Source organism: Miscanthus floridulus, chromosome 1, assembly GCF_019320115.1.
Source record: "Miscanthus floridulus cultivar M001 chromosome 1, ASM1932011v1, whole genome shotgun sequence".
NCBI classification, from domain to species: domain Eukaryota; kingdom Viridiplantae; phylum Streptophyta; class Magnoliopsida; order Poales; family Poaceae; genus Miscanthus; species Miscanthus floridulus.
In genome coordinates, this window is record NC_089580.1 from 135,404,325 (window position 1) to 135,420,971 (window position 16,647).

The 16,647-nt window shown below is 44.2% G+C and overlaps 2 protein-coding genes and 1 pseudogene across 2 annotated transcripts; 1 reads left to right on the forward strand and 2 right to left on the reverse strand.

Annotated features, from left to right (window-relative positions):
* Nucleotides 1-2,598: 2,598 nt before the first annotated feature.
* LOC136463791 (uncharacterized) lies at nt 2,599-3,868 on the forward strand. Its single transcript, XM_066462773.1, has 2 exons — nt 2,599-2,889; nt 3,332-3,868. Exons 1-2 carry the CDS (start codon nt 2,599-2,601, stop codon nt 3,638-3,640), a joined length of 600 nt encoding a protein of 199 aa, XP_066318870.1. The 3' UTR covers nt 3,641-3,868.
* Nucleotides 3,869-5,146: 1,278 nt separating this feature from the next.
* On the reverse strand, nt 5,147-9,625 carry LOC136463799 (protein FAR1-RELATED SEQUENCE 5-like; annotated as a pseudogene).
* A 4,766-nt stretch (nt 9,626-14,391) lies between these two features.
* Nucleotides 14,392-16,573, reverse strand: LOC136494376 (small ribosomal subunit protein eS19). Its single transcript, XM_066490546.1, has 4 exons — nt 16,363-16,573; nt 15,110-15,200; nt 14,830-15,013; nt 14,392-14,748 (listed from the first exon to the last, which is right to left on the reverse strand). The coding sequence occupies exons 1-4, from the start codon at nt 16,450-16,452 to the stop codon at nt 14,676-14,678; spliced, it is 438 nt and encodes a 145-aa protein (XP_066346643.1). The 5' UTR covers nt 16,453-16,573; the 3' UTR covers nt 14,392-14,675.
* Nucleotides 16,574-16,647: the final 74 nt, after the last annotated feature.

Consider the following 16,647-nt stretch of genomic DNA (forward strand, 5'->3'; position numbering starts at 1 on the left):
CTGCGGTCAGTGGCGGCCACGAGCGAGCCCTCACGCCGCTGCTTGTTCTTCTTCTTGGCGGGACGATTGGAGGCGCCTTCGTTGGCGTCCTCGTCCCACCTCGCCTTGCCCTTAAGGCGGTCGAAGATCGCTCCGACTGCTTCTTTGCTCGAGGCATGGCTGGTGGCGATGTTGAGGAGTTCCTTGGTGGTTCGCAGGCCCTTGCGTCCTAGCTTGTGAGCCAGGGACTCGCAGGTTGTTCTAGACAGGAAAGCTCCTATAACGTCGGCGACGTTAGGTAGCTCGTTGCATTGCCGGGAGAAGCGCCGAATGTACCCGCGGAGGGTTTCTCCGGCCTTCTGTCAGCAGTTCTTGAGGTCTCATGAGTTTCTAGGGCGCTTGTATGTGCCCTAGAAGTTTTTCACGAAGATCTCCTTTAGGTCCACCCAACTTTGAATTCTGTTGGACGGAAGGTGTTCCAACCATGTTTGTGCCGAATCAACCAAGAACAATGGAAGGTTGTGGATAATGAAATCGTCATTATTCGCACCGCCGGCTTGGCAGGCAGGTCGATAATCCTCGAGCCATAGTCCGGGGTTCGTTTCCCCAGAGTACTTCGGGATGTTGGTTGGTGGTCGATACCATGATGGGAAGGCAGTATTGAGGATGTGTCGGCCGAAGGCCTGAGGCCCCGGTAGGCCGAGGCTTGGGCTTCGGTCCTCGCCGCTATCGTAGCGTCCGCCACGACAAGGGTGATAGCCGCGGCTAGCTCCCTCTCTTGGGTCGTCGTAGGTACGCCTACGGGCGTCGAGGGTGTCGCGTGCATCACGGTTGCGGCTGAGACGCTGATGCACCGGGACCGCATTGCGCTGCCTACCGCCTTGTGGCGCCTGATGGACTGACGCGTCCCTGTCGGGACGCTCTGAGGGCGTGCACTGGCTGGCGTCGAGCTCACGTCGCCGAGACAACGAGCTCTCGGCCTGCTGCGCTGTCGCACGCTCGAGCAGCGTGCGAATCTCGCGGTGGGCCCGACGATCCTTGGGCGTCGTGGCCTCTAGAAGACCATGGAGCAAGGCCGCCGCAACGGCGATGTTCTGGCTCGCTCGGGCGAAGTGAGGGAGGGCTTTATCGTCCGTGATGATCCTCCGGTTCACGTTGCGGGCCATGGCGCGTGCGCGCCCACCGTCTCCGTAGCGCTCGATCTCCTGATAGAGGTCCGCGCGTTATTGCTCTAGCTAGAGTCGCGCTTCCTCGAGCTCTTGGTGTCGGGCTTTTAGCTGCTCCACCCGCATGCGAGGTGGGCCGCTGTCTCCCCCTCGGCCTCGTCGTCGAGGTCGTTCGTTAACATGGTTGATAAGTAGTAGAACCACTGTAATTTGAACTGTACCACCTGCATCTATATATTCTTCAGCACCCTTTTTCCTTTTATTAATTCCTTTTTTTAACCCGCTTATTTACATTCCTTTATTGTTAAGCTTTCAATGATCTTGAAGATAAACGTTGTTAGCTTAATTTAGTGGATTCAATGTTTCAATTTTCTTGGCCTGTACGTGTTATATCTATCATGAGTATTTCTTCACAATATCGATTTATTCAGCCACCTCAATGACACATGCCACACTTTTCAATGCCTGCTGATGCTACCCTGTTAGATTTTTTTAATCTCTGTTGATGTTACACCTATGATGGTAACCGAGACCGAAAATGTTAGTCTATCATCTGCTATTGCAACCTTACCGATGAATATGTCAAGCAGGTTATGATGTGCTTAATTCTGCAATAACAAACGGGATAAGGCTCATGCCTTTTCCATTAAGAAACAAGAGGAAAAAGTCATCGATTTATTCAACCACCTGAATGGCACATGCCACACTTATCAATTTCTGCTGATGCTTCACTGTTAGATTTTTTTAATCTATGTTAGATTTTTTAATCTATGTACAGCCTGTTCGTTTGCTCGTAAACGATCGTAAATTTCCAGCCGGGAACAGTGTTTTTCTCTTACACCAAACCAGCCAGCAGTAAATAATCCACGATACGATACGGCATCCCGAACAGGCTGGTAGATGTTACACCTTTAATTCTCACCCACAGTGAATATGTTAATCTGTCATCTCCAATTGCAATCTTATCTATTATTATGGCAAGCAGGTTTTGAGGTGCTTGATTCTGCAATAACAAATGGGATAAGGCTCATGTCGTTTCCATTAAGAAACAAGAGGAAAAAGTTATGTACCATGGCCGCTGGACAATGCTCGAAGAATACACAGGATGCTGCTCCATGTCAGAGGGCTAGCTGTTCCAACTATTCTGAAGCTTTGTCATCCTGTCAAAGTTGCTCAACGCTTGACTATACAACTACCGGTGATCACGTGCAAAGGTCGTTCAACTCAGTTCTATCAAGTCTCGACGATATGCCACATTATCTAAATGTTAATCTTCGTGTTGCCACGGCGATGTCTCAGTTCTACTCACTTCTTAGGAAACTGAAGCCTTGTAGAGGGTTTGATCTGAATGCTTCTGCCTGTGATGAAACCTATCCATCACAATCTGCGCTGCTGCCGGCGGTGAGGATAGGAGAAGGCTGCAGGCGCTGAGCGGGAGGATGGCGGTGGGTGTATGGCTACTCCCAAGCGTGTGCACAGCTCCGCCACCCAACCGCGGAATGCGAGGGGACAGTTCGCGTCCACCGAAAGGGGTGGTTCAGCTCGGGTCTCTGCCTCTGCTGTTGGATCTACTAAGTCCCGCCGGACGCCCGTGGTAGTCGAACAGGTTGAGGAGGATGTCAAGCCCAACCTGAAATCTCTTGTCCGTCAAACTCGCAGCATGTCTCGGGGCGCCGGGTTGAGCACGAAGCCCTCCCAATCTAGCTCCAGAGGCGGTACAAGCAACAACAGCAACAAGAAGCAGGTAATCGCTAGTGAGACCCTCATCTCGCTTACTGTTTTCTAAATCATGCCCCTTATCTGTGTCCATTAGTTTCAGATTTCCAGTTAGCAACTTCTAAGTTTGCTTGTATGTTAATCTTTAGAATTCAAGTACCGTATCTTCCATTCGGTTTCCAGGTTTACTCGCTAAATTGTTTCTTTAGGCTTCTGTGAAGTACATCGACAGCTACGCTTACGAATTGCGCATGGAATTGCTTCCCAGTAAACTACTTTGCACACATCGGATGCATATGAATGCCGAAACATGGAATCAATTTCTGCAATAGTTATGTTTATTGCACGGCAGACCTCTAATTATTCAGAGCACGTCATATTAAAGTTGGTCATACATTTATTATTTACCATCATCATGTGTTATTAGTACTCATGAACTAACTGCACTATTCTTTGTATGTTCCCTTAAGGAGATCAATACCAACCAAGGTGAGTACTATGATGACTCTGATGTCAACAGTGTAGATGATGCCATGTCTGAAGGCGAGCATCGTTATGATGGGTACGAATCACTTGAAGAGGAGGAGCAGCAGATGATGGTTGAACTCCGGGAGAAGTTCGACATCACAGAAAAGAAAATATGCAGGGACATTGATGATGATCCAGAGAAGTCGAAGCAGAATCTGAAGAAGAATCTGAATCGGCTCTATAATAGCACTGTCTGCGTGAGGCTCATGCCGAAGTATGTCAAGAAGGAGGCATCGAAGAAGAAACGCTGAATCGTCTGGACCACTCCACTCAGCAAGTCTATGATCTGGCACGGTGTTTTGGCTCGTGTTCTATCTCAAGTTGGTTATCTATGTGTCAGCTCATATCCTAGTTCAGGTCTTACTGTTTAACATAAATCTTTAACAAGTTTGTCGCAGAACTCTCAATGTAATGGTCCTTCTAATTCCGCACTTGCAGCTATGTTCATGGCGTTAACTAGTCATGGTTATAATCATGTAGCACTGTCTATTTCTCTGTGGTCCAGTATGTCGGTTTAATTACAATTGTTTATTGCTTTTTTGGTTTCTGCTCTCTTCCCCACCCCTCTTTTCACAAGTTCAAATGTTTTGCTGGTACAAATGCATGCTTGGGTGCATGCTTCAATCTCCTTTCCACCCCAGTACTATATTATATCATTTGTCCTGTGCCCATTTCTTCTGCTTGAAATTTAATCAACAAACCCAGGCAACATTGGTACATTTGCCATACCAGGAACCTGTGGGATCTGTTGGTTCATTCAGCATATGCCTTTGCAGTTCTTTGATATGTCCACAAAGATGCAATTCCTAAGGACTATTATAATCTCACGACATACTTCATCGTTGACTAAACCTAGGTTTTTTCTTGTCAGACTCCTACATTTGACAAACTAAGGGGGTGTTTGGTTCATACAGGAAAATTTTAGTCCCTGTCTCATCGGATGTTTAGACACATGCATGAAGTATTAAATATAGACGAAAAAAATAACTAATTGCACAGATTGTGGCTAATTTGCGAGACGAATTTTTTAAGCCTAATTAATTCATGATTTGACAGTGTTGTGCTACAGTAAATATGTGCTAATGGCGGATTAATTACGCTTAATAAATTCGTCTCGTAAATTAGTCTCCATCTGTGTAATTAGTTTTATAATTAACTCATATTTAGTTCTCCTAAATAGCATCCGAACGTCCGATGTGACATGGACTAAAATTTAGTCCATGAAACCAAACACCCCCTAACATTGCACAATACAAACTAGCCGCATAGGAGTTTCGTCAGAAACCTTCTATAATTCAGCAACTACCATAGATCCACATAAATTTGAATTATGCAACAACTAGAAAGACATAGCAGAATCGGTTGTTTCCAATGACTCTCAACCCTAGGTTGCACTTCCCCGCCACATGCTGCTCTAACTAGGCAAAGTCACCATCAACTATGTAACCTGCATTAAATCAGTCAACCTTCTCGTTTTCTATGGCCTCTTCCCCTCTGCGCTTGTATCTTCTTTTGCGATATTTTCGTCTTCATTCCGGCCTGGTTTAGTTTCAAAAAGTTTTTCCAAAATGTGCTACAGTATCCATCACATCGAATCTTACGATACGTGCATGGAGCATTAAATGTAGACGAAAAAAAACTAATTGCACAGTTTGGTTGGAAATCGCGAGACGAATGTTTTGAACCTAATTAGTCCATAATTGAATACTAATTGCTAAATAAAAACAAAAGTGTTACAGTAGCTAAATTCCAAAATTTCACCCAACTAAACACAGCCTCCTTCTGTTTTCCTTTTCTAGCTTGTAGTGTTTGTTCCAAGATTTCAGCGACGTGTCTCTAGGCCTGCCTGCTCTTTTTGCCCTCGGAGGGCATGCGACTGTCAACTCATGAGACGGGGCACAAACATTAGATGTCTCATCATTAGCAGCTGAATTGATCGTTTCGATGGAAGCTTGCCTGACTGGTACGATGCTCTCCATTGCACGCAGAGCATCGCTATATGCTTCGTCATTGATCGGCCCTTTAGTTCGTGACAGCTCCAGTGCTTTCATTACAAGGACTCGCCTCTTCAGTTCATCACTTTGTGCTGTTATTTGTTCCATTACTGAACATCCCGACCCAGCATTGATATCTGGACCTAGGCCTTGTTTAGATGCCATTTAAATTCTAAGTTTTTTCACTCTCTCTCCATCACATCAATTTTTAGTCGCTTGCATAGAGTATTAAATGTAGGTAGAAAAATAACTAATTACACAGTTTAGTTGAAAATCACGAGATGAATCTTTTGAGCCTAGTTGATCCACGATTGGACAATATTTGCCAAATAAGACAAAAGTGGTACTATTCATCGGGTTAAAAAAAAAATTTACAAAGTGAACAAGGCCCTACTTCTTTAGTCCACCTCTGATGTATACCTCCCTTTGGTATCTCCGTCCTCTCTAAATGCACCAGCACCTACACAGAAATAACTCATCAAACAAAACAGAGCTACTTCTATATTTTCGCTTATTGTTCATGACTCACTTACAGTACTGCAAATCACCAGGAGGAATGTACATAGCATGAGGCCTTGTTTAGCCCTTGTTTAGTTCACCAAAATTCCCAACTTTGACACTATGCAAAAAGAAGATTTCCCGTCACATCAAACTTGCGGTATATGCATGGAGTATTAAATATTGACGAAATTAAAAACTAATTGCACAATTTGGTTGTACTTTGCGAGACGAACATTTTGAGCCTAATTAGTCAACAATTAGACAATTATTACCAAATACAAACGAAATGCTACCGTGCGCTGCAGTGCTACAGTCCATCCGGCGGCGCCAACTCCGGCAGCAACTAAACGCGCCCTTAGTTCCCTTCAAAATTCCAAGTTTTTTCACTCTCTCTCCATCACATCAATTTTTAGCCGCTTGCATGGAGTATTAAATGTAGGTAAAAAAAATAACTAATTACACAGTTTAGTTGGAAATCACGAGATGAATCTTTTGAGCCTAGTTGGTCCACGATTGGACAATATTTGTCAAATAAGACGAAAGTGGTACTATTCATCAGGTTGAAAAAACTTTCAATCTAAACGTGGCCTAATATCATTGACTTGCACACCTTACCTTTTAAGCTGTGCCTGCATGGTAGTCCAGCATGCTCATAGAGGCCGCAGCTGCACTTGATATTCTCAATTCCTGTCAAAATGACATTGTACTGCCTAGCTTCTTCAGCACCGAGTTCATTCGTGTGTACCACTGTAAATCTTTGACCATTCACTGACTTATCCACTATTGTGTAAGCACCTGATTCATATAGCTCATTGTAGAATCTTTCATGCATTTCTCTTGTGTAAATAGCTTCTGCATGTCTTTCAATTGGTACACCCACTCTCCTTCTTCTAGACATCTGCATTGAACAAGTACGCGTGCCTTGTTAATGTCTTCTGAATTCATCCTAGATATGTAATCACAGCACACGCAAGACAACGCAACAGTTTGTATTACTCCAACGTTTCACATAAATCTTATTGGTATATAACAACCCCTGTAAAGTCTATCATTGGAATAGTATTCACCGCCTAATAATTGTAATATATAGCCTGTATTATTCTTCACAATAATAGTTCATAGTTTGCAGTACTACTAATTTCATGTGCAATTACACAATCAAATCATATCAGCGGAGGTGATTCTTGGATCTTACCCATGCCAACCTGGCATTACCTGTTTAGTTAAGTGGATCTCCCTTTCTTCCTCTTGGTTACGGTCGAACTGGAAATCCCTGAACTTTGATATGAATATATGCATTGGTGCTGATCGTTGAATGAACCTCTTCAGCATGTGGTTCGCACTCTCGCTCCGTTGAGTGCTAGTCATACCTGCACAGAAGATGTCCATGAAGTACGGTTTTGCCCACAAACCTCTCATCTTGTATGCGCGATTCATGAAATCGTTTCCCTCGAGCTTGTATTCCTTTACTAGTTCCTGCCATTTCTTCTCAAATGCACTTGGCGATATCTCATCGGTTATAAGCCTGTTGAACTTTTTCTTGAATGCACTCTTCTTTGAGTATGGTGTTCCTATTTTCTGCTTAGCCTTTCTAAGCACATGCCATCTGCACCACCGGTGCCGTGTTCCCTTCAGCGTTGTCTTTATTGCAGCCGCCATCCCCTGGCATTGATCTGGGTTACAAGCACGATTAGTTAGTGAACAAAATCTGTTAGTTTGTCATAATTGTAATGCAGTTATTACTAAATTTGGTACACGTATGTAAGCAGATTTTATTGCATTGGCATGTCACATGAGAATAACTACGACTACCATAGAATCTTATGAAAAAAAAAAACCGAACACTCATATACGTGCATCCACAAACTTACCTGTCAGTATAGTTTGAGGCTGTTTTCCGCCCATAATTTCAGTGAAGTTTCTGAAGGTCCACTCGAAGTCTTCTGTTCTTTCATGATTTAGCAGCACGCCGCCGAATATTAACGTTTGGTAGTGGTTGTTAACTCCACCAAATATTCCAAACGGCAGGTTGTACAAGTTTGTTCTGTATGTAGTGTCAAAAGTAACCACATCCCCAAAGTGCTTGTAATCCCTTTGATTTTTCCCAGTGCACCCTATCATCGACTCAATCCTCCCTTCATCATCCATCTTGAATCTGACTTCCAAATCAGGGTCCTCTTCCTTCATCTTTCCCAGGAGCTCCATAGTTTTTCTTCATATCGTCCTGTATATCTTCTTGCGCCATTCTTGCACAGAGGTTCTTTACCGATTGCTTTCTGATTGGCACTACACTTTCTGCAGACAGCACACCAATTATGCTGCATACACGTCCTAATGCAACATTGTTTCTCCTCAATCTCTTTATGAATTCCTTAGTCATTGGGTCTATATATCCATGAGATCCCCACTGTTTCTTCTCCCCACCTGTCACTGAAAGTGCATGGTTGTGTTCTGAAATAATTCTACTCACTATCCATGAATGGTTCTCAGTTCGATGGAGTCGCAGCATTGCTTTGCAGCCTGATCTTGCCGAAGGTGCTCTTGGGTTCTTGCAGAATCCCTGTAGACAACAACATAATTACTAACACATTGAACATTGCACTAGTTCAAATTAAAATCTCATTCGTATATGATTTCATACCTCACACGAGCACACTATATCCTTTCTTGTCGTGTAATTATTGCTGTTTGTCTTTGCTCGTGATTCCCTGATTCCGAATCCGACCTCCCAAGAATATAGGTTGTAGAACTCCTTTGCCTCTTCATATGAGCTAAATGTTGTTCCTTCGTATGGGTAGAATATTGCTTGTGTAATCGCGCTGTTTAGCTGTTGGCGCCAAGCACGCGTCCGGACCTTCTTTCCCCCTTTTCCTGCAAAACATTTTTCGACACAAATCGATCGCGAATCCTTTAACTCTGGCGATCATGGGCAATGGCGGATTCAAAACACAGCAGTCTTACCTTTTCTAGTAGCGTTGGATTTTGTAGATCGCTGTCATACTATCCGCATCCAGTCGAATTAGATGCAGTCTCCAGGGCTCCAGTGATTGCCTGCCTCCCCTCATGAACTGAACTCGCCACATTGCCTCCCTCGACCCTTTCAATCTCCCGCAACCCTTCTCTCGGAACCAAGCTATCTGGTTCCATCGATGGATGATGTTGCACTGCTGTATTTCCTACCTCCATAGCAAATCCTATAATTTCATCGAAGCCAACTCCTCTCTTGTTTTTGAATCTGAAATGCTCCTTACACTGCAAGCTAGCTTCTTTCAGCCTTCCTTCCAGGCTTCCAGCCGACGGCTCCGTTTGTAATAGGTCGTTATAAATGCACCTGCACCTAACTTGTTACGGTATCGTTTTCTTCATTATGGACACGCCTCCTGTCCGTGAACGTTAGTAATCCCATCTCTTTTGCTTTCCGTTCTTTCGTCCGAGCCGTTCGTTCAGGGGGACACATGAGCCCCGAGGCACCCGCTTCGCGTTGTGGGCGGGGTACCCCTCCTACGGGGAACAACGGAAGTGCTCAGCACCTCCGACGTCGTCTCGGAAATCAGGACACTTTTGACCCTGCAATGGCCGCCGTCCTGCCCACCGGTCAACGTGGAGTTCTGGTGCCGTCCCAATCAAGACGGTGGCGGATGTGCCAGTTTCACAGGTGGCGCATTGAGACTTCACACCTGTATTGGGGAACGCCGCAGCTACGCCCAAATCACCACCGTCGTCCATGACGAAGATGATCATGGCCACTCTCACGGAGGTTTCCTCCACATCTCCGACCTGGAGCAACGAGGTTCAGACAGAGAGAAGCTAGCCAAGTGCCTGGATCGGGTGCACGTGCTTGTGCGCGTTGGCTTGAGCTATTTTTCAGCCATGAATAACATTTCAGCATAAGCATAAGCATAAGCGAACTGGTCACAATGTCCTTGAAGCTGTGTCTGCGTGACACCATCCATGCCTTTTACATCAAGGCACTTGCCATAATGCCCCAGGGAATTTCAAACGGCCACTTCCTTCGCTCTCTTCTTATGGCTGGACATTGTTACGGACACTTTGACCCTGTGACCAACATCATTCTCAACACCTTGTGGTACAGTGTCGCCTTCCCGTTCCCAAATTATGGTGAAGAAGACCAGTTACCAGAGGGCATCCTTAACATTAGAATCATGGCTCGTCTGGAGTCCCGCTCCCTTAATGGCCTTGTTACCATTGCACGTTCCGCCATGCTCTCGGACCATCAAGCCTTGGTGCTCCTTAACTCTTGCGACTGCAACATCACTAGCTGCTCCGATCGCATCATCATTCATGAGGATACCTTTCTTCATGCGGCCAAGGCTGCCAAGCACCCCTAGTATGCTGCGTTTGGATATCATTCTTTGGGCGCTTTGAGTGTGCGAGGCATCTGCTTTTCCTGCTGGGAGAGCGGCGAGATGGTGGCAGGATGTCTTATGCTTGTTGGCTAGAGGCATGCAGGCAACTCGGAACAAATCTCACATTATCCTCTAATGAAGTGCCAGCAGAAAAGCCCTACTTGTCCATGCGTGCCTCGATCGCGGTGTCAAGAAATCAGACGGCCTCCAAGGACAAGCTGATCTTTGTTCGTGCCAAGCTGGATGAATTGCTATACAAATACCGCTACCAGCATCCTTGGGCAATGATCTTCCTACTCTATCCAGAAATCTCTTCTATGTAGTTTTGTGCATGCTCTGCCTTTCCACATGTTCTATCCAATTTTCTTGTGCCCATTGCCCTGTCTTTGGTTAGTGCTTAGTGGTGATTAGTTCTTACTGGTTAATGGTTGCTCGTTTGTAGTGTACTACTGACTAACTGAATATGTTTCACTGGTTATTGGTTGCACGTTAGTGCTATGAGGTTTAGCATACATACAGGGTAGCATACATATATATAGGGTAGCCTCTCTTAGGCTTAGTTTTTTGTGATGTGTCACTGTGCTGCTCTGTTGGTATGTACACTAGACCACTTCATTCCACTAGCAACTTCATTCCACTAGCACTCATTTTTCATCTCCAGGCCAAAGCTAAGTATGATGCTCCTCTTTATTCCGTGCTGTTACACACTTACACTGCATACTTTGGTTTTAGTTGTGATTGCTCTTACATTCCCTGTTTGAGCACTGACTGACCATGAACTAACAATCCATGTTGAAAAGTCGATGCTCATGTAGCGCCCATCTGATTCTATGACTTCGGAGACATGCTTCTGTGAGGCTGTTGAAATAAACTCTACCCTTGTACATCTTGCAGGAACCGAATTTTCAGCCTGGCATTATCTGTGGAGTGATGGAATTCACACCTTGCTGTGGCCCAAAGCACTATCATGTAAACTTTTTGGCAAGCATAGGTGATGCTGAGCAAACACTCTTTTTTGCTGAATTCACGGATTCACCTTTGTCCGAAGGTGAATCGAAGTTGTCCAGATGCTCCCCTGTAGATTATAGTGAATGTACTGGTGAGCCTTCTTTCCTAAATCTAAAATGCTTCTACATGATATTCATGTTCTTATCATGATAAGCGTAGGAAAAGCAAAAACATAGTAAACATCCGCTTGGATAATGCTATCTAGCCTGTCTTTTTGGAACCACAACTCCAGTTTAATAGACATGAACCATGGTTGGGGCGGTAAGGCGAGGCGACCCACTCCCACTGTTTATTCAACACAGCCCATCTAAATACATCATGCTAATTCGCATCTCAGGCCGCTAACTCCAAGGGTCTAGTTGATTCCCTACCACGCCTCAACTTTCCAGCCGCCACTCCTTTACCTCACACACACATACACACACCTTGAAAACCATGCCATAAACATCCTGTATGATTTGTGTAATGTCTGGGACAAGAACCTATAAATAATAGCAACAAGCATCAGAGCTCAGTGCCTCAGTGTAGTTTTTCTACAGATTGCTTACACACTATGAACTTATTTTTTAAAATCCAAAGTATCATATTCTATCATATGAAAATTATAAGGAAAGTAGCATGGCAGTGCGCATTTCATATCCAATTCTTCATGAATGCATATAAGTCATATATGTTTTACGTTATGGCATCAGGCATCCTACCTCCTAAGCATAAGCACATAGGTCTATTGCTTAGTTTTGGCCACCAATAATGCTGTGATGCGCTATCTAAAACACAACTCTTTACAGCTAGTGGTAAAATTTAGTGAACAATCTAGAAATCTTCAGGAGGTTTCTTGCATTCCTCAAATCATAGTAGTTTTTCATGAATCATTTTTAATAATCCCTTAATCTATAGAAATAGCTGGGGATTATGTATAGTTGGCGAACTTATTGTTTTCTGATAATACTTTGACATTGGCAGACTCAATTTCTCATGTCTTCACTTTCTTTCACACTGGCAGACTCAATTTCTCATGTTTTTTCTTTCTTTCTTTTTTGTGATCAGGTCGTTGTTCCATTTGTGAGAAAAAATTAGGCAAGATTCTGCATCCACCATCTGGAGGTTATTTTGGGGATATTGATGGCTCCACTACTGATTTGTACCGGCCTGATGTGCACAAGTTGCACGAGGAAGATTTCGAAGACTTGCTGAGTGAAGACTATATCTATTTTGAACCTGACCGTGATGCTGAGTTTGCCAAGATTATTAATAACCTACACAGTTATGAACACAGCGTCCCGTGACGTCGCAGAGTGCCCAAGCATCTTTATCATGGTGATGGCAATCAGTTCCTGTGTCCACTTCTCCGAGTGAAGACCCCATGGGCATGAGATTAGCTGAAACATTTTCACCCCCGACGAGTCAGTTTAATCCCTATCTTTGCTGATTCTATCAGCAAATCTGTAATTGTAAGTATATTTAAGTAGGAGATGAGAGCAATCATGTTCTCTTGTAGCAACAACTGGGTATTAAGTTAAAATGCTGGTTATCCATTAACATTGATCGTATAGAATCATATATATTTCTTAAGATATTGTGTGCCGTTATTTGTTTCACTTCCTTTCAAGTCAATAATCTAGCTTTCCTAAACAGAATACCGTTGCTGTCGTGGATTGTGTCTCTATGCGGTGTGTATATATAGGTGAAAATAATAGTAAAACTGTCTTTTACTCAAAGGTCAAATGACATGACACGATTCAGTTTTCATTAATTCGTCCACAATCACATCTGACATGGATTGTGTAGCCTGTCATTATACAGCCTATGGTAACATTTACCAAGTCATTTCAGAATGATGTGTGCAAGAAAGTGAACTAATACTGATAACTATACACGTGTGCTGTCATATTGAGGACTTGGAGCATAGCTTCTCCTTGCCTGTTAACTGTGAAGACACACATGCCCCCATTGTTTACATCAATCAATGGCACGAAACCTGCAAAATTCACTGGTATTTCAGGAAGGAAGAAAAGATCATTGGGATGCATAAGTCCCAGCGAGATAACATTTTGGAGTTAGTAATGTTACCACCAACTTTTTTTCTACTGCACAAGGTTTGCATAAGGCATGTCAAACCTACCTCTCAGGAGGAAGAAGACCTAAGCGCCCGCAAAATAGATTTATGGGTACCGAAAAAGAGAGAGCTAGGGATACCAAAAGGTTCATACAGGAGTGAGCAAGATTTCCTCCCAAGCTTGTCTTGCAGTTCCCCACAGCTCCCTAATTGGGTATATACCATTAACATGAAAATTTGTAGGGTCCTCCCTCCATTTGGTGTACAACTCTGGGTATTTGCTTCTTAGCATCCGAAGTATGTAAAAGCATGGGGTCGTGAGAATTGAACAGGTGTAATCAATCCATTTCCCCAAGCCCCAAGGTGTTCAGTTCAGTACAAGTTTCACTTGCTGCAAGCAAATTCGCTGTCTCTGCTTTGCTCCCTTGCGTTGCGAATTTAGCTGCGGAATCCAAATGCTTCCAAGAAAACGACTTTAACCTCCACGTGATTCATCTCTTCGAAAGATCAAAATTATGCTGCATCAGATACAACGACATATGAGAATTGGCTTTTCTTCTTTTGTTCCTTCAATTTTCAGAAAACCCAGCAGCTCCTGCATTCCTGCTATTTTCGCTGCATTTGCCAGGACGCAGTTTGCTTTGGTCATTCAGAATGTTGCCCCATGACATTGGTTGTAGTCATCATCATCACTATTATAAATGATAATGATAATAACAAGAACAAATGTCGCTGGTTTACCAAATAGTTGTCCATGTTCCCTGAAACACTTTTTGTTACTAGCTCAAAAACATGGTTGTGCTGAACTGATACAGCAACTCACCATGCTCGATATGTTTTCAGCAAATGGGTGCAAAATAATGTTGAACAGAGTCATGAGCATTATCTCGTATTTTGTAACAATAAATAATGCCGGTGACGAGCCCAATCAGTCCAAGTTAGACCTTGATTCAATCACAACAGACAGAGTGACTGCATGCGAAACACTCCTTGCAACACAAAATATACAGACAATGACATTAACCATACCCAACCCTATTTGGCTTTTCGTTAAAGAGATTGGACAGGAAAAGTGGTTACCAGCTCAAACACTTTGCAATGTATTATCACATAGATTTGTACCAAAAGGAAGATTGGTCATGGATACCAGCTCAGACACTTTGCAAACATATATCTTTGGTTCCAGAATGAGTCTTGATATCACATTAGGTACTCAGGGAAAATATAGTGTGGCGCCATAGCTAGGATGCATTAAACCTTAAAGTTCTCTGAACTAAAAAATCGTAATCCAAAAGTGCAAATAAAGTGCAGCCATCTCAACCATCAAACATGACATCATTGAAACCGAAGATGAGACTGCTCAAGCTTCAACAGCAACCCTTCCGGCCACTTGGTCCAGATCACGCCTGCCCTGGGAGGTGATGAGCCGTCCGCTGCAACACAATGTCCGATAAGCAAACTTCCAACAACCAGGAAAAATTATTATCAAGAGAGGGACATAGCAGTTCAGTTACCCCTTGGGATCGACATCAATGATGCCCATCTTCTGTAGCTGCTGCAGGATGTTGCGTGAAATAGCACCACTGCTCTTGCAGAAGTGTGGTGGGCGGGAGCCATTCCTCTGGCGGCCACCATAAATCTTCTGGAAGCCACCAACACCAATGCCTTGCCTCAGATAGATCTTCCTTGCAATGGATGCTGCAGGAGAAAAAATAAATAAAAATCCCATATAAGTGCAAAATCTGGATAATAAAAGTTTATAAATGATTTTGGTGAAGAAACAAGATCCCTCACCAGCCCTGGTGTAGTACCAGTCAGGGTCATAAGGTGGGAGCTCCTTGAACCTCGCAGTCTTCACAATGTCAACCCACTCAGGGAGCTCCATCTAACAGAAGACAGGATACTTATAAGGAATTACACATACCAACATAGGAATATAGTTATTATCGATACCGGAAAACCGATGCAATGAAGAAGAAAACATTGTCCTAACCACTAAACTAATTGCATGCTCGTAGAACACAAACACATTCTCCTAACTACGATTTTGAATCCATAAAGGGCGTACCCAGTGCAGAGAGCTCCCGCTCTGTGCGGGGTCTGGGGAAGGGTGTCAATGGCAAGCCTTACCCTCGCTTGTGCAATGCGAGGAGACCGCGACTCGAACCCGGGACCTTCCGGTCACAGGCGGTAAGACTCTACCGCTTGCACCATAGCCTAATAAAAAAGAAAGCTCGATAATAGCAGCACCTGAGCCAAATATAGTAAGCAGCCCACTTTTCATCATGTGATAAATGGTGTTATCAGTGTTCAACTTCCTAAATACTAAAGATTTGGATCCTTAAAGACCCATTCCGCTCTAACACAGCCAAGGTTCACTCCAGAATACCTCATTCTAAACAGATCCAAGGTTCACCACATACAATCTTTGACAGATATCGATAGAAACAAAATAAATCACACATCCGCACCTTATCTAGTGTGGTCAGGGACTGCATAGATGAGTGGTCAGGGAATTTTCAGCATACAGTTAAAATTTGCCTAAAACCTATGTATATAGACAACAAAAACCACTTTACAAACAGGCTTTTCTGCACAGACGATCTAGATTTGAATAAAATAAACCACGCTTATTGAAATAAACTCGATGTTAGGTATGGGAGAATCACACTCCAACCTACAAATCAAATGTTCAGAAGGCACACAACATAAAAGGTGAACTTGTTTCCTGCACCACTGCATCCTATAACTCGTATGTATCATGTATGCTGAGGATCATCCTATGCCATCAGTCATACAGTTCGCAATACCACAAAAAAGATGACTTATTTACATGCTACGGAGTATGAGGCCAACTACAGTAAGCCAGGTATAACCAATGCAGTAACACGCGAGATGGAACCATGTAATCACAGGACAGCTCCTAACTGCTCAGGCAACGGCAATCCGATGCAATCGACAAGCTTGTCTCCGCTGACTGCCGTGGTGTGCGACCATTCTTTGTAACGTCGAATCAGATGGGAAGGGGGCGAGTCGGGCACCGTTACCTTGCCGGAGCGCTTGAGGTGGGCGGAGTAGGCCTTGACGAACTCGTGGGGGTTGACATCCTTCACCGTCCTCGCCGTAGATGCCGCCATCCTGCCGCCGCCGCCGCCAGGGGACGAGAGAGAGGCAGGTAGTGTGGATGCGGCGGCTCTGGGGCTAGGAGGGTTCGGGGGAGCGGCGTCGGAGGCGAAGCGTATATGACGGGGTTCGGCACTTGGGCGTCGGATGGGGATCCGGCGGTTGCGATGGGGTGAGCGGCTGGGTTTAGGGTTGGGGATGGTATGAGC